Source organism: Choristoneura fumiferana, chromosome 22 (genome assembly GCF_025370935.1).
Source record: "Choristoneura fumiferana chromosome 22, NRCan_CFum_1, whole genome shotgun sequence".
Taxonomy (NCBI): Eukaryota; Metazoa; Arthropoda; class Insecta; order Lepidoptera; family Tortricidae; genus Choristoneura; species Choristoneura fumiferana.
This window is the reverse complement of record NC_133493.1, coordinates 5484891-5504148: the sequence shown is the minus strand read 5'-3', so window position 1 is coordinate 5504148 and position 19258 is coordinate 5484891. Positions and strand designations below refer to the sequence as shown.

Sequence of the window (19258 nt, the reverse complement as noted above, 5' to 3'; positions counted from 1 at the left end):
TAGCGATAACCGAATCCTATGCGGACGGAGTCGCGGGTAACGGCTAGTATATTTATAATATTAAGTAGGTAATAAATTCTGACTTACATCAACTCCAGGCATGACTGTGGTTTCACTAAAATGTTGAGTCATAGTCATTGAGATGCTTCTTTTGGGTCTTATTACAGAAGAATCTGTGGAAAGGGATCATTAAAAACCAGGGTTGTAATGTCAAATGTAAGCACCTTATATGTAATCTTACCAATCGTTGGCCAAAAACTGGTTATTGATCTGTAACAAAAAAATACATCTGTTTCATTTTTTTTTTTATTCGACTGGATGGCAAACGAGCAAGTGGGTCTCCTGATGGTAAGAGATCATCACTGCCCATAGACACTCGCAACACCAGGGGGATTGCAGATGCGTTGCCAACCTGAAGGCCTAAGATGGGATGCCTCAAGTGCCAGTAATTTCACCGGCTGTCTTACTCTCCACGCCGAAACACAACAGTGCAAGCACTGCTGCTTCACGGCAAGATTAGCGAGCAAGATGGTGGTAGCAATCCGGGCGGACCTTGCACAAGGTCCTACCACCTGCAACACATTTCTAATAAGTACAAACTTTTTTGATGACTGAGCTTTTTATTAACTGTACTTGCACTGTTATTTAATCTTTTTCTGTGTACCAAATTTCAAGCCGATCCGACAGCTAGAAGTGGGTCAAAGTGAATATGCAAGATTTAACCCAAAAGAAACAGGATGAGTTAATTTAACTGTTAAACGAAAGCTTAAAAAATACAGGTTACCCACTTGTAGCAAAAGCAAGACTTGTTTAATATGATTCGAATTTCGATTCGGTTTTGAATGGATAACCAAAAGAAAGCATTACGTGTTGTTCTCAAACTGATAACCGAAAGTGAACTTTCATTCTTGTTTGCGAGTAAAGTTTTCCATTCGAGCACATTTTGCAAAGGCCTACGGTGTGGTCCAAAACAAGCCAGAAATACTTCGATTGCAAGTATAAAGGTGACCAATGTGTTCTATCTTTAATAGGTATTTATCTAGGAGCGATTTGGGAGATGTGAGCGTTACATAATTGAGAGATACATAATTATTGTATCAGTATTGCAAACAATACTAGATTGTTGCACCAAGCAGAAAGTTATTTATTACTGCACCGAGTGCCGATTTGGAGCCCGAGCATCAGCGAGGGCTTTAAAAGCACGAGGGCAATATAAATTACTTAATGCGAGGTGCATAATCTGCTTTTCTTTCAACTAATTTCGAAATTAATTTCTATTAATTAAACGACATTGTTTCTACAAGTTCAGCATGTAGAGTAGCATCAAAAAATAAACAGGAGCGTTTTAGGGCATTTCTATCTAATAAATAATAATAAATAAATATCACGAGACAATTCACACCAATTGACCTAGTCCCAAAGTAAGCTTAGCAAAGCTTGTGTTATGGGTACTAAGCAACGGATAAATGTAATTATATAGAGATACATACTTAAATACATAGTAAACACCCAAGACCCGAGAGCAAACATTCATATTTTTCATACAAATATCTGCCCCGACACGGGAATCGAACCCGGGACCTCAAGCTTCGTAGTCAGGTTCTCTAACCACTAGGCCATCAGGTCGTCTAAATCTACCGTTGTACCCTGAGTTTGTTTCCGATTTCAACAAAATTTGGAAGGTAGACTCAGTCCATGATTCCGAGCTGGAAAAACAGGGTCTCCAGATGTGTCCCCAAAATATTGTATGGATATTGTATTGTATGGATGTGTAAATATTTTTCGTAACAAACCGGACACATCCATACAATATTTTGGGGACACATCTGGAGACCCTCCGTTTGCGATGGCCCTCCGTGTCCGTTTTGTTACGAAAAATCATACAATATAATTTTAGAAATAGAAAATAAAATAGAAACGTTTATTCGCTAATTCGCAAAATACATATTATAAGTACTTACACAAAATAAAACAAGTATAAAATAAATATTAATGACAGTATTTGCGAAATCGCGAAACGGTCTCGGCTCAGCATAGTGTTGGCCGTAGAGGCCAACGCTGGTCTTCCGCTTGGGGATTTTGGGGACACATCTGGAGACCCTGTTTTTCCAGCTCGGAATCATGGACTGAGTCTACCTACCAAATTTTGTTGAAATCGAAGAGATAAACTCAGGGTACAACGGTAGATAGAAATGCCCTTTAACGAGCATTCTAGCGAGCATTCTAGCGAGCGTTCTAGTGAGCATTCAAGCAGAACGATAGTTGAGCTTTTTGCCGGATGCTCGGCCGGATGCCAACATCATTCCATTCAACATCAATGTGAATAATAAATCGAAAATGTTGCTTTACATTGGTACTTCGAATAAACTTTACAGGGTAAAACTTAAAAATAAAAAATAATGTCGTTCAGTTTGACGAGTACGATCTATGTTTAAATAATAACTAACTAACTGATAACTAACTAGGAGTCGAGGTGGTCGCCATGGCCGAAATCGGTCGGATCGTCATCATCATCATCATCTATGTTTAATTTTTTTGCTCCTGTTAATACCCGGAATATTTTTTTAAAGATGTGTTATTTCTCACGATAAACTTCATCATCATCATCCCAGCCTATATACGTCCCACTGCTGGGCACAGGCCTCCTCTCCGAACAAGAGGGCTTGGGCCGTAGTTCCCACGCGGGCCCAGTGCGGATTGGGAACTTCACGCGAACCATTGAATTGCTTTGCAGGTTTGTGCAGGTTTCCTCACGATGTTTTTCTTTCACCGCAAAGCTCGTGGTAAATTTCAAATGTTATTCCGCACATGAATTTCGAAAAACTCAGTGGTGCGAGCCGGGGTTTGAACCCATGACCATCTGCTTGAGAGGCACAATAAACTTAAGTATCTTATAATATTAAAGCAGAGGCGTTCAGTTTAAGATTTCTTTAGGACGCAACATCTCTCTCTCTTTCAGAAGTATCGTGATACGCTCCAAACTCTCATCATATTTAAATCAAACGACCCAAAATTATAATCAATTGGTATTAAATTTCATCCCAAATAACTTATCGGATATTCACTGACTCGAGCGAGCTTATTTCTAGTGAATGGACCCTTTGAAGTTACACCCGAGGACGAAGACAAACGGGTGAAGTATGGAAATAGTCATTAAAGGAAAGATCTGAGCGTCGGAACGGGTAGGTATTATAAAAGTGGAAAATCTTGAAGTTTCAGAGCTTGGAGTTTTTTTTCCAAAGATTTAAGCGTTAGTTGATTTCAGTGCGGGTTGGAAAATAGACTTATCAATAGTGGCTAGAGATATTTTTTTATTCTTAACAGCTTTGAACCTTTTAATATAGGAATAATATTACTGAGTCTATTTTTTATTTCAACTCCAAATTTGTTACTTTTACGGGTATCCCTTGAAACCATATCGAAAACTATCGATAATTTGATTGCTTAGTAGCGACATCTCTTGTCTGGGTGAGCGGTTAGTTCCGAAAGAGTGTGATGTCTGTCGACGAAACATAGATGTCGCTAGTGCTGCTGCTTAAGGAACTGGCCTCCTCTTAGAACAAGAGGGCTTTTGGGCCATAGTTCCCACGCGGGCCCAGTGCGGATTGGGATCTTCGCACGCACCATTGAATCGCTTCGCAGGTTTGTGCAAGCTTCCTCACGATGTTTTCCTTCACCGCAAAGCTCGTGGTAAATTTCAAATGTAATTCCGCACATGAATTTCGAAAAACTCAGAGGTTCGAGCCGGGGTTCCACCACGGCTTCACGGCTGCTTAAGTAACATAGTAGAAATAAGCAACCTGAGATATGTATGCATAGGAAAGATTCGTGTCTAGATTCCTGTCCAGCAGTGGTGTAGGGGTTATAGCACGCAGCACGGATTGTTGAGGACTTGGGTTTGATTCCCAGTGCTGGTCTCTTTTTCTGGTTTTTCTGTGCATCCATGTCTCAGTTTGTATTTTCGATGTGATTGAGTAACGAACATGCAAACCTCCAAGCATACAAACAATTTCACAAAGTTTCACGTTTATAATAGTAGTATTTATAAAAGTATTTTCATCACACTTGCTCGTAAACAGTGTCGTAACATGCAGGCTACCTTGGTTGCAACCCCCCAAATAAAACCCTCGACCTTAATGTGCTTGTCATGAAACCCGTGGTCGGTAAATGAGTCGGTGCCCGTACTGATGGTGCTGCGCGCGCTGCTGCTGCAGGACCACATGCACACGCACGCTGCGGCGCGTGCTGAGGGAGGGGGAGGGCGGCGCTGCCAAGAGCACAGCCTAAGGTATCGCCAATCTTTGAAAGAATTATATTTTTTATTTTACAAATATAAAATTTTACTCGCAAATGTGATGAAAAACGTTGTATGTCGCACGGGCGGTACTAGAATTACGAACATCGACTCATTAAAGCCCTCAGTCTTCGACTTCGGGCTTCTAATAGACTCTCGTTCGTAATTCCTTATTTACCGCCCTTAAGACACAATGTACTATTGTAGCAAAAGCTCTAAATTTAAGAAACTGGAATACTCGACAGTAATCCAACAATACGAGCTGAATAGCAATGAACAATTATGGAAGGAAACAGAGCCACCTTCATATGTTATTTACGCCGCCATATTTATGTTTAGAAAGCACACGTGACTTGTTTTATTGTTGAGATAAAACTTCGGTACGTCTGTCGTTATTTTCCCGTGTCCCCTACCACGGGGCTGTGGTGTAGGCAGGTGTGAGATATAAAGTTAACATTAAAAAAAAAGTTAATTTTGTAAATAGGCTGTTCAAGGCTTTTTTTTAACCCCCGACGCAAAAAGAGGGGAGTTATAAGTTTGACCGCTATGTATGTCTGTCTGTGGCACCGTAGCTCTTAAACGGGTGGACCGATTTGAATGCCGGTTTTTTGTCTGAAAGCAGGTTTTCTAGCAATGTTTCTTAGACATGTTATATAAAAATCGGTTTAGCCGTTTTTAGATTTAGGTTTTTAATTAAGGGATCCATACATCCCTGTTATTATAATTTGTTACATAACAACACATACATAGCTTTCACATTTAAGATAATATTGTAATTATATATTTTGTTCAAAAAATACTTTCTGTCAAGTTCCTCGCGGTAATTTTTTCTTGCAATGATGGTCTTTCTGAAAGCACTGGTAATATTTGTGAAATTTAAAGGAGCCCTTTGCAGTCTACTTGCAGAATCAACGTTTTAAACCGAGCGACTCTGCAGAGTAGATAATATTTACCCGAACCGAACCCTTTTAAGCTTGGTCATACAACCGCAAATATGCTTCATTGGTCCAGTAGATTTCTAACAAATTAGCTACCACGTTTGGATAGGCAACACAAAAGTAGTGTTTCTAATTTTACAATTCGCATGAGATACTTTATTTTAAAAGACGCTTTTGACGGCACCAATCATGGACATGTTAAGCACAGTAGTATCCAGTAATGGACAGCAAGGATTCAATGCCTTATAGCTCACCATTCATGAACTTTACCAGTTATGATCATCAGTTATAATTAGAAAAAGTAGCGTCCGTTTCTTAATATTGAGTTAGCGGAAAAAATATTCCATTTTTGGTTGCTGTCCATGACTGGTGCCCTCACCCTAATTATTTCCCCCAGAAACAATGGTAGGGGCAGATTTACAACTCCCCAGGCGCTTCGCACTTTACGCCCACTTATCATTGGGAGGCATGATTCCCGCTTTATTGACTCTCAGGACGTTAAGCATAAGCTAATGACTGCTGGGATATGAAGGGTATTGAAATATGGGGTAACTACCCCATCGAGGTTATTATGTTGTAGGGTAAAGGGGCGAATTTAATAGACGTGATGTCCGCCAATAATACTTTTAGTGCTGGTTTCACATTTTTGGCGGTTTCGCAGAAATGCGTTATCAAATACAAAATATTCAGAGCGGGTTTTTACCTGAAGCAACATTGTTCTTATAAAGAATGAAAAGATTTTTTATTTTTATTTTCGTAGTTTTCCTTCAGTGCTATTTTACCTAATTTAATTTTGAAAACCAAAGAAGTTAAAAAAAAAAGCGTACTATAAAACAATAATTAGTTCTTCTAGTATAGTCTGATGGAAAAAATAAATAATAGTTTTAAAAGGTTTATAGTACTTCCTTATTGTTAAATATTTAAAAATCAAGCACTTAAAAAAACTATATACTAACTTTGTGACAAATTTTGGTCTCTACCTATTAAATTGGACGTATTTTAGCAAAAACGTTCCAAAGCATTGTCATTTTATTCTTTAATTTCGCTTTTAATGTTACTGAAAGTAGTTCCAAAATCAAAAAAATTAATTGTTGAGGTTGGAACGGTTTTGCTAAAATATTTACGTCCAGTGCCCTTAGTGTAAGATTTCGGTTACAAAATACGTCTCGATCGCGTTCGCGTTAAAATCTTAATTTGTATGGAAACACGAACATCGCAAACGTTCCGCTAGAGGTCTGTTCGTGTTTGCATACAAATTGAGATTTTAACGCGAACGCGATCGAGACGTATTTTGTAACCGAAAACTTACACTAAGGGCACAGTTCAAAATATATAGTAATGTGACAGAGAGACCGACGGACGCACAGACAGACAGATACGACTTATTAATAGGATTTCGTTGAGTACTGTCTATATCACTTACTGTTTTTAAACTATCCAAGGCAATTTTATTTACTTACTAATAGAACTACTTACTAAGAATATCATCATCAAGCCTGAACACTTTAAACTGTCACTAAATTAGTTTCAATACGTTGACTAATTTGACCTAAAGCAAAGCGTCGCATACTTGACATACTATGCGAGCTTTACAAAGCAGTTCTGCAACAGCTAGTGCTCAATAGGTTGCATAAGCAGCTTTAAGGTGCTCTCACACTGATATTTGCCAGTTTAAAATGGTTGGTATAGATATGAATGCCCTCCTATTTACCTGTATATATTTGACTGACATTGCACACATATTTAAAGTCATGTAAACGTTTATAATTTTTGATCCTTCAAATGTTCACAATATTTATTTATATTTTTAAAATTTAATAATATTTAATATTTTTGGCGCTTCGGAAACTTTTTAAGTAGATATTTGTGTCCTTGATTGTACTTAGAAAAGTGTTACCTACTGTGCATTGATCGAATTCAAAGGTACGCGGTTAAATCTTTACAGGGGCGTTCAGTAAAACTAATTCCTGAATTTTTCTAACAAAATTTGAAGACATCGTGTAGGTAAGGTATACTTACAGCGATAAAATTTTATTTCAGCTATGTATTAGCCACGATAGATGATTACGTTTTGGTTTCACCAGTGTGGAAGCACCGTAAGGCTGTATGAGTGCAGGATATTTTACCTCTGTAGGAAGGGTCTCTTGAATCTCAAAGGAAGAGTTCACCTTAGTATGGTCCACTGCTTGAGAAGTTTTGAAAAGAAATTACCTATGTATAATTGAAAACAGCGACATCCTTACTAGGTAATATTATAAATACGGAGGTAAGTATATTTGTTCGTTACACTTTCACGCCTAAAGTACCCAACCGATCGTAATGAAATTATTTACGACTTCAAAAGCAGTCGGGTAAAAAAGGAGGTTATAAATTCGGTTGTATTTTTTTTAATGTTTGTTACCTCAGAACTCCGTCATTTATGAACAGATAGCACCAAAACAGGATCTGATGATTGGACCCTAAGGAAATCGAGGGAACTCTTCAAATATTGTAATTTCGATATATTTAGTAGTAACTCGTGCATTTGCTCTTGAAAATCATCATATTTTGGTGAAGTGGAACTGATGATGAAGACCACATTGACCAACGGAACGACTACAAAGTAACAAGTACTTCACGGGTTGAATTTTAATAACTTTAACACAGTTGCGAAGGGATTTAAGCTCATATATGGTAAAAAGAAACTGCTGATGAAGCACCAGGACTCTTCAATAATGAAGCAATTTTGCGTAAAAGGTGACGAGCAGTTGACATTAAACTATTGCATCTTAGATCATTTACACTAAAAAGAGTGAAAAAAAAATGTATAACAAAAAATTGAACCGGCTACAAAAAATTATGAAAATAATTTTCTACCAGCCTGAATTCGATGCCTCAGCACGAGCCAGCAGGAGTGGAACTATAATCGTCTGCCTCACCTAAATAATTGGGTATCAATCACTCCTGCTGGCTCGTGCTGAGGCACCGACTTCAGACTAGTAGAAATTTATTTTCATGTTTTTTTCTAGTCGATTAAATTTTTTGTTATGTTTTGTATTAAGTAATGTATTGAATCAGGCGTTACTTTGCGGAGGTATATATATTAATGAATCCATACTAATATTATAAATGCGAAAGTGTGTGTGTGTGTTTGTATGTTTGTCCGTCTTTCACGTCGAAACGGAGCGACGGATCGACGTGATTTTTGACATAGAGATAGTTTATGGGCTAGAGAGTGACATAGGCTACTTTTTATCCCGAGGGAACAGCGTGCTATAACCGAATTCTACGCGGACGAAGCCGCGGGAAAAAGCTAATTATAAATAAATACTTTGCTCACTTGCGACCTAACGTTAGCTACGTCTATGCAACAAATGTATGCTCACACTGAAAGAACACACACACACGTCACACAAAGCTAACTATTACCACCACACAATACGCAGACGCGTTTCGAACTCAGCCAGTGGTTGTTGCTCTGATGATGGACTCTGCTTGAGTTCGAAACGCGAGCGCAGTATGGTGGTGGTGATAATTGGGTTGGTATGATTAAATACTACTTCTACTTACCGAATCTTCAATTGGTTTGTGACTGATTCTTGGAAATCCCTCATAAACAGGTATTTATTTGTCGAAGAAGTAACACCTGGAACAAAAACATACTTGTTTAAAAACAAACATATAAATATCACAGAACACTTGACACCAATTGGGATAGTCCGTAAGCTTTTTTTGCAGTAAGTACACACATACATTTGCGTTTGCTTGGGAGTGATGTGGTGCGATTGAGGGAGGGGGGGGGGTATGGGTCCCTAGCCCTTTATACCTCATAAACCTCATATTGCCGAGATGCAGATTCGAATTCCGTCTGGCGCAAACGAAAACTTTTTCTTTACAAAATAATCATGATTTCTCAAGACAAACTTTCTTCTAATACTCGTAACAAGATAGTAAAAACAAAATAGTGTAAGCAAAACAGCTATTTGATTAGACAAAAATAATTCAAGTGTACGCAAATAAGATATCTCAACAGCAGGGCTACTACGAAACTCGAAGTTCGTATCGTACCGTCCCTCTCGCTCTCGTATTAAACAGTATAAGTGTCAGAGGGACTGCACGACACGAACTTCGAGTTTCGAGTTTCGTAGTAGCTCTGCAGGGACGGATTCGAGACATCGTTATTTTTACGCCTTGTTACACTTCGTTGCGGAATTGTTCGACGACTGTAGTTTAGATAAAACAGTATCGGAACAAAATATAAAGTAAAACTATCATGGTATTCATGTTTTTTAACGAGATCCTGACGAATTCTCTACAGAGGTTATTTTTGAACTGGTTGTATATTTTTTGAAGTTTATTGTTATAGCCTACTTGAACTTCTGAATATAAAACGCTGGATATAAAATTTTTAAACATTTTTTTGTCAAGTGTTTATCCATCACACTTCAAAATATATAAGTACCTACAGTCTCATATAACACACAGAGAGATCTTAAATCCTTAGTATTTGGGTACTGTTGGAATTTTTTTAGGAAGCGACCCAAAAAATTAAGGCTTTTCCATACAACGTCAATCAAATCACATTTAACCAGCAACTTCGTAATCATAACCCTTAACTCAGTGCCTAAGCTACGTAAACTTTCCCTCCATCCCAAGATCCTTAAGTGAACGAGTTTACCAACTCAACTTATGGAATCAAACATAATAATAAAACTTTGCTGACATGACATGTGACGTACTTGCCAAGTCGGTAATTGGCCAAGTTTTAATGACGTCACTGCGTGGCTCAATCTGTTCAACTCAACTCGTTATGGCCCAAGAGCGGGCCTGCGCTTTATGGGTACTGTTAGTGGTTGAGCAAGATAGTTAAGGCTTTAATTGCTTGTCTTTAGGTATCAAATTCAGTTGGTTTCTCCACAAGATACCCTTTAAGCACCTTATGTCAAATGAACGGTTTGTGTCAATGAATCTGGCCAATACTTATGAGGGATTCGTTTAATGAACGAACACGCACAACTATACAGATCCAATGAATAATGTTTTTCCGTCGTATTTTGTCGGGTGAGTTCGTATTTATCTTGTTTTCTCAATTAGATTCATTAAATTTCAGTAAGTTAGGCTGCGGCACAAGGCGGCCACGCCATACAAAATACGCGGTCTTGAATCTACATAGACACGACGATGTCTGTACACGAGTCAATGTGTGCGTAAGCTGCACAGGTCTGACTATTGCAAAACCGTATAGTAGTATAAGTGCTACCAATGACATTAAAAGGTACTCATATGTAGGTATGGCTTAGATATGTGCAAATTAATGTAATCGTTAATCTTACCTATTTCGAGGGTATTCTGGCAAAACAGAATAAGTGCAATTTTTTTTAAAGTTACATACATAGGCATACTCTGTTTTGTGCTTTATTTATCTAGCTAAACCGTATAAAAAATAAATATTGTGCACCTATCCGGTTCTGCCAGAATATCCTCGATTAATTTAAACCTACTTAAAATGTGTCTGTCTGCGTATTTTAAGCATTATTATTTTCAATTACAATAGATATACGTCTACAAACTTAAAAGAATCATTCGGTAGGTAGTTATTTCATGTATTAATTGCGTTGATTTCAGAAATCACTATTTATTTAGAAAAAGGAAGTAGGTAGGGTACCGTTACGATTTCGCAAAATGATTGCTCCCGAACTTAGTGCCGTGCGGCCGACATACATCGCGTTGCGCACCCGACTGCTTTCCTGCGGTTTTCCTGCAATCTGCGCTTGAGGGGTGGGGTAACTCGAACCAGTGCGGGGCGGAGCGTGGCCATTCTGTACGTTAGTACTATTATATATCTGTGGCAGCGGCTCCACTGTGGCGGAGACGAGCGGAGCGGAGAGACGACGTCTAGGGATCGACCAATGATATTAGTTGTATCCACATCTCGTCTCCGACTCATTATCATCAGACGTGTAGGGATTGGTCTCAGTGGAGTCTCAGTGGAGCCGCAGCTAGGTGAGAAAGCAAGATAAATACGAACTTTTCCGACAAAATACGATGGAAAAACATTATTCACTAAGGGGCTGTTTCACCATCCATTGATTAGTGTTAACTGGCGGTTAGGTGTGATGCCGTCTCTATTTGTTTTGTTCGAATAGACGGAGACGGCATCACATTTAACCGTCGGTTAACACTAATCAATGGATAGTGAAACAGCCCCTAAATCTGTAATAAGGTTATGAGGCAATGGGCGGGCCGCATCGCTCGAAGAACAGATAGTAAATTAAAATTGGTTTTTGGAGTCTTTTTGTATTTTTATTTCGACTCCAAATTTGTTACTTTTACGGTCATCCCGTGAAATCCATATCGAAAATACAAACTGAAACATGTATGCACAGAAAAAAACCCATAAAAAGAGACCAACGCTGGGAATCGAACCCAGGTCCTCAGTACACCACCACTGGACAGGAGTCTAGACACTAATTTCTCCAATGCACCACATATTCAGTTTCCTTTTTTTTTTTCAAAGGTAAGATCGTAAATGTTTTGTGTAAGGTATTTCTGACGTGGGTGAAGGCGCGGGCTAAAGCTAGTAATCAAATAAACAATTTTCTAGTTGCGTTGGTGTAAAGCAGCTTATATATAAGTCCTCTTCCAACAGGAATCCTTAATGGCAACGCGCTTATGTCGATGGGCCTTAATTAAATTAAGATTCTCGAATCACCGAAGTTATTTTTAGGTTTTTAAGTAAAGTATTCCAAGAAAATCAATTCTATTGTGCAAAAGGGTAATTATTCGAGTGTTTATTACTTATAAGTACATATTTGATTTACGTGGGCACATTTTCGTTGACATGCTAAGATTCTGTTACGGTTTCCAGCCTAGGTTATCTAGACAGAGTGGAAGTAAAGACGTATGAAAAAAAAAGAAAGCAGTGTTGATTGCATGCGAAACTACAGTCTGATAAGACAATTTACTGGTCTTACTTAGTATTATAGTGAGTGAGTGGATTTTTAAGGTCTAATAAAACAGTTTAATTACGAGTATATGAGTAAATTTATATTTTACTGTAATTTAATCTGTTGTTTGGCTCAAAAGTTGCCATCACTTCACTGGCTAAGTAAGGTTTAAAATTAGATGTTACTGTATTTTAACGAGTGGATTACCAAAATTCGTAAACTCAGTGGTTTTTCGACACTTTTATCAACATAATTCACTGAGTGAAATCATAAATCGAGTATACACAGACCTGCGTCTTGTTTTGCTGATTATAGCTCACAAAAACATACAACATACGTCTAATTACTAATAAATAATCTTGACCGGTCTTATTCGTGCTGTGCAGTGTCATGTATGGTTGTAAAATAAAACAGACCCATCTCTTCCCGCCTTTTAGTAAGTATAGTTAGTTTTAGTTGGTTTTAGACAACTGACAGAAAAAAGATTCAAAACGGAACCACGAAAATAGTACTGTTGCTTTAAAACGTCTTTTGAAAAGATTAAAAAACTTTATCTAGGTTACATCTCACTCCAGGCCATTCACGGTTCCTCAAAGACACAACTTGTATAAGTCTTTGAACAGTGCGAGTTGCTGGCCCAGTACACAGCTGCTATGTGGTTAGTAGCTCGACTTGTTTGCTCTGATGGTAAACAATAAGTTTCTGTTCTAGTACTAAATCCGTGCTTTATTATTGTATTAGTTTATGTCCCGGCTTTGTCTTTGAAGAATAATTATAGGCTAGTTTCCTCCGCCGAGATGTATTAATACCTACTTTTGTAATTGTAAGTGCAACTTAATGATATAGATAGAGTCATTCACGATGACGCGTGCCGTGGTTCTTATTACAATGTCATTAATATAATGTCTCAAACTTTCGTGATTTTCACTCATAGTCAAAATACCACGCACAGGACTTATCACGCAAACACTTAGATAGCTTAGCTTAGTGATAAGTCCTGTGCGTGGTATTTAGACTATGAGTTTTGACAAAATCACGCGTCTTCGTGGATGGCACTAGGTTTACTCGAGGTTATTATGTATGTCTGCATTAATTTCAAACCTCCCACCTTTAGTAGTTACCTAGCTATAATAGTGGTTTATTTTGTGCTTTGTCTGTCTGTCAGTCAGTCACAATGGTAACTAGCTATTGCAAGCGACTCCGCCTACGTATAATTTGATTATTGCTAACGACGGGAGCAACGTAATTTTTCGGGGTATAAACTATCCTGTGACCTTGGGTCTCAAACTATCTTCAATGAAATATCATGTAAATCAGACAAAGTTACTTTCTCATCAATTTATTTTTTTACTAAGGATAAGAATTAGTAAGGAAGACTAAGGATGGATGGATGGATAAGGAAAATGAGCTCTATGACGTCCATGTACTTGCCAATGTGTAAAATATGGATGATTTTCATTACCAATCCAATGACGTACTTTTCGTGAGCTTGTAACTGGCCACTTACAGAAAAACAAAATTAAAAATTATTAAATTCTCTTTTGTTTTTTTCCTGCGATTTACTATTAGGCAAAGCGTAAACTGAAATCTGGTTTCTTTTGAAAATAACCGATATTTACTCGGTCATAACTTACTATTTAACTGAACTACTTGTGAAAATAAGGTCTTTAACAAATGTCCTTCCTTTCCTGCTTCATCCATCTTTTATACACTACCATCGTTCCGCTCTGCCACCTCAGAGCAGATTGCCGGCAATTACTGAAGCCCTGCTGGAAGCTACGATAATTTTTTTTACTCTATCCTTTTTTCCTACCTAAAATTAGCTAAGGCAAGCAATAGAAGAACTTATTACTTCGTTGCTTATGCCAACAATAAATTGAAAGTTTAGTTGCAATATTTGCTTCGAAAGAGTATCTACTCACGTATGTATTTTAGAAAACACACAATTAATAACCATTGATACATATAAAAAGGCGATTTTATCCCTATAAAGGATCTCTTGTTACCATTCCACTCTTTGCTCGTAGTTAACAACTTATAAACTTAGTCCAAGTCCGTATATTATAATATTCCCTGCTTGGAGGCTAGCCAACATTCTTCACCCTGGCAACATAACGAGCCGTAAACAGCCCCATTTAGCTATTTATCCAACCATATTTCTTTATGACGAGCTCTTTACGGAATCAACAAGTGAACAAGTGACAAAATGACCGGTCTCGAGGTTGTTTCAATTTGTCGGGCGCGACCCTAAGGGAATGTAGTCCCTTAGGGGGACGCAATTATCTACAAACGCATCCATACTCGTAAATCATTATGCGTAGGCTAATAAAAAGGCGGCTTTCGTTCATATCAAAGGAGTGCGTATTCTGTAATTGTATTACTGCGGTATATGAACGACTGACTAAATAACTGACAGGAAACGTACATTTTAAGCCTAGAGCTTGAGGCCCGAAATTTGGGTAACGTATTTGGTTTGGGTAACGTATATAAAGAAGTGATTTTTTTGAAATTCTTACGGGTGACCAAGATTATTCTTTAGGATTCCGATGTTTTTTACAGTTCCGCAATCCTACAAGGAACTCTTCCTTTTTTGGCATGTTCATCCGTCCGCGGCTTAGCTTAGAAGCTGATTATGCCAGAAAGATTTAATTTTGTATGAGTTATTTGTTAAGGGGAGGTACACTATTTTTTCAAAAAAAATAATAGGGTACACCTTCTCTACACGTAAAGTATTTTTGTTAGAGTTGTGTCTTGGGGTTATTGGATGAAGCCGGGAACACACGCCAGGTTATAACCGATGGTTATGCCTGTACAGTTCATTTGTGCAGACATAACCAAAAAAAATCAATTTGCATATTATTAATTTTGCTTGCGCGTGCAAAGGAGTCATGTCATACACAAGTTCAGTAATGCTTGCACAAATGAGAAGTGCAGGCATAACCATTGGTTATAATCTAGCGTTTGTGGCCATGGCCAGCTGTACCAGCGCCATGATGGTTTAAATCAAGAGTTTGTGCAGGTTTGTCGTTACGTGTGTAACTCAGGCGAGCCTGTTGTTATTGCGTGCACACGCAAAACCTACATGTGTGGCCGGCTTAACGGTATCAACTACTTTTCTATAATAGCTAATTTTGCTACATACTTACGATAGCTAATTAGCAAGCAAATTAAAAAGAAAACATTGCTTTTTAGGGTTCCGTACCTCGAAACGAAAAAACGGAACCCTTATAGGATCACTTTGTTGTCCGGCCGTCCGTCTATCAAGACACTTTTTCTCAGGAACGCGTGGACGTGTCAAGCTGAAATTGATATAGAATACTCATATCTGCAGTCCCTTGATGCCTAGAAAAAATCAAATTTTTAAGTAAGTCGATTTATAGAGTACCTACCTACTTCGCGTACTGCATGTGCTTTTCGCCTTCTTAATGTAGGTGCCTATTTTTTAAGTCTCTCACTGAATACAATTATCCAAAATGGTAAATATTATGCCGCCCGATCGTAGGTATGCGTTTTGAATATTTTACATAACACCGCTCATTTTGCGTCGGGGGTTAAAAATAGCATCATTGAATATGAACGTAAAGTTATTGTGATAAACGCTTGTTTTGTTGAATTTAAACTTAACGCATTTCAACGGTTATGCGATTTGATGTTAGCTTAACGTTTATTATGATTTACGTCACAATATTTACCCGGAACTTTGTTTTGTAAACAGTTTTTGTACGAATTGAATTCATATTCAATCTATTCATAAATGACCCCAGGTCACTGTCTTGCTCTTACAGATTGCTAATGATTTTGTTAAAAAAGACATACTGTCACAATAGTCCTCACAAAGTAACTACCATAACTAACACAATCGATATTAAACAGAAAATTACAAGAAATAAAAAGCAACAAAGGTATACCACACATAAAATCAGAAAAAATAAATAAAAAGAAAAACTAGGCAACAACCGCCTTATTCTCATTTCCATCCAAAATAAAAACAATTTTCTTTTCACTATCATTTAAAAAAAACTTTAATTGAAAGCAAAATAAAACATGAAAATCCATTAAAGAAACATCTGCCTGCTGCCCGAGTGGCTTCGAAATAAAATTTAATTAAAAATGGAATCGCATAAATTTTGCAAAACAATCGGCAATCGGATCGGAAGTCCAATTTATATTTGGATCTAGATTACGGATCCGCCTTTTTTAAAATTGAAAATTAAAATTGGGATGTATTATCGGCAAGTGCGGTGGCCTAGTGGTTTGACCTATCGCCTCTCAAGCAGAGGGTCGTGGGTTCAAACCCCGGCTCGCACCTCTGAGTTTTTCGAAATTCATGTGCGGAATTACATTTGAAGTTTACCACGAGCTTTGCGGTGAAGGAAAACATCGTGAGGAAACCTGCACAAACCTGCGAAGCAATTCAATGGTGCGTGTGAAGTTCCCAATCCGCACTGGGCCCGCGTGAGAACTATGGCCCAAGCCCTCTTGTTCTGAGAGGAGGCCTGTGCCCAGCAGTGGGACATGTATAGGCTGAGATGATGAGATGATGAGATGATCGGCAAGTGAATGGTTTTTGTATAGAATAGAATTATTAGTGTTATTGAGTTATCGAAATTTTTCTGGCGACCAAATTCTTGCATTCAAAAATATAAATGAATTAAACATAACCTAACTAACAAAAAGTTGGAAAACCCCCGACTTTTTCACTGCACAGTCCAATATCTCAAAAATCGCTGAACCGATTTTGATGAAAAAATTTCCAAGTGCGAGTTGGACTCGCGCACTGAGGGTTCCGTACAAACCTGTAGGTAGTAACTAAAATTATTAAAAATATTTTTATTATATGACGTAACTAAAAATTTACGGTTTTCGCAATTTTTCCTTTATCTGTGCTATAAGACGTTGCTTCGTACCAAATATCCAGATTCTGAGTTCACGGGAAGTACCCTGTAGGTTTTGATTCCCTTGCGAGTTTCGAAAATTTGTGGAAATTTGCGGCATAAACGGCTGTATCTTTTGATTGCGTTGGCTTAGAAGTTTGATTTTTTCACAGTTCTAAAGGAAAGTAAACCTGAGTATTTGCTATAAATTTCAGCTTGATACCTTTACGCGTTCCTGAGAAAAAGGGTCATGACCGACGGACGGACGGACGGACAACAAAGTGATCCTATAAGGGTTCCGTTTTTTCCTTTCGATGTACGGAACCCTAAAAATTCATGTGCGAAATTACATTTGAAATTAACCCCGAGCTTTACGGTGAAGGAAAACATCGTGAGGAAACCTGCACAAACCTGCGAAGCAATTCAATGGTATGTGTGAAGTTCCCAATCCGCACTGGGCCCGCGTGGGAACTACGGCCCAAGCCCTCTCATTCCGAGAGGAGGCCTGTGCCCAGCAGTGGGACGTATATAGGCTGGGATGATGATGAACCCTAAAAACTGCATTCAAATCGGTCTACCCGTTTAAGAGCTACGGTGCCACCAACAGACAGACAGACAGACACACATAGCGGTCAAACTTATAACACCCCTCTTTTTGCGTCGGGAGTTAAAAATAAAGTAATAAAGGTACACACAAATCATCGCTGTGGTAGACTTAATTACTGCTAAAGTCGAAGTCACATTTCTGTGAGAAAATTAAAGTACGATACTTTATTTACGACCTTTATGATTTCATTTTAAATACAGGATACTACTAGTAACATACTAGCCAATCTACACTAATGTTAAATTTAAGGACGGATAACCCTGCCTCTTTGCCTGTCACTTTGGTACATCTCAGCTTATTATTTCAGCAATTACCTCAGATCATTAATAGTAGATTATTGTCGTGGCCTGGAAGTAGGCAATTGCTGGCTGAGTATGAGTATTAAACGGACGAGCTTGCGAGTCCGTTTAACTAATACGAAGCCAGTAATTGCTATTCCGGCCGAGATTAATATAAAGCTTTTCTCAAAAAATGGTGAATAATTCTGAAATTAGAATAAACTTTTTCCCAAAATATATTATAAAAAATAATTTTATTCCTATATTTTTCTTATGCTTTTCCGCCTTTTTTCATTTAAAATAAACTGCAGGTGTATTTTTCCACCGAAAACACCACAAGCTATTTCAGACCCAATAGAAAAAGTCCGGAGTTCCAACAAAATATCTGATACCGGCCATTAGACTTGGCTGTATACGACTTGTGCCAACATTTCCATGGCCTTTTCAACTTTAAAAAAAAATGTGACTGATTGCAGGCGCGCTAATTCATTATTGTCGAGCTAGCGCGCCTGCAATCTTTTTAACTTTTTAATTTTTCGCTGACCATAAACTATGCACTTCACCTTCTAATATGTAAAGAATAATGTCAACTTTTACGGACATTTTTGAGAAAAATCTATTAAACGAAGAAGTATGAGACGTAACAACATAACGAGTTAAATCAAAACGATGAATAATCAGAGTGTTTAAACTACAAAAAGTTTTTAAAGATCGTTACTCACCAGAGAATAAAAACAACGAAAACATCATCCACAGATACATATCCATTTTGTTTAAATCCACTCACATTTAGCATCAAATGTCACGTTACTATAAAACTTTTCTCTATACGTCACGAGAGTTCCCGCGTTTTTTGAAGGAGGACGCGTGCATCCCTTCCTAAAGTTGAGAGCGAACTGAGGGTGGCGTGGCGGTGGCGGTGACTTCTACCATGAATTTTATTATTTTTTTAAATGTTTGAAAATGGAATCTCGTATAACAGCCAAATTGAATTTAGAAGCATTTAGTAAAAAAATAAGTTTACCGTTTACATTCTTGGATACGTGCACGGTTTCCTAATACAGCTAAGTATACAATACAATTCAATACACAATTGCTTTTAGAGGGAGTTTTTTTTTATACTGTGCTATTTAACTAAGAAGAGCGTTTTAAACAATTATAATCATTAAGGGGCTGTTTCACCATCCATTGATTAGTGTTAACCGACGGTTAAATGTGATGCCGTCTCAGTCTATTCGAACAAAACAAATAGAGACGGCATCACACCTAACCGCCAGTTAACACTAATCAATGGATGGTGAAACAGCTCCTAAATGTCCCAATTTATGTTTGGATTACATG

The 19258-nt window shown here is 37.9% G+C and overlaps 1 protein-coding gene across 1 annotated transcript in view; it reads right to left on the bottom strand.

Annotated features, from left to right (window-relative positions):
* LOC141440360 (cell adhesion molecule Dscam2-like) overlaps positions 1 to 18796 on the bottom strand; it is a 62181-nt gene extending 43385 nt beyond the window's left edge. Inside the window, exons 1-4 of the mRNA XM_074104868.1 lie at positions 18640 to 18796; positions 8782 to 8857; positions 242 to 270; positions 88 to 173 (exon numbers count right to left, since the gene is read on the bottom strand). Coding sequence (XP_073960969.1) covers positions 88 to 173; positions 242 to 270; positions 8782 to 8857; positions 18640 to 18685 — 237 coding nt within the window. The 5' untranslated portion in view covers positions 18686 to 18796. The remainder of the gene's footprint in view (positions 1 to 87; positions 174 to 241; positions 271 to 8781; positions 8858 to 18639) is intronic.
* Between the last annotated feature and the right edge of the window lie 462 nt (positions 18797 to 19258).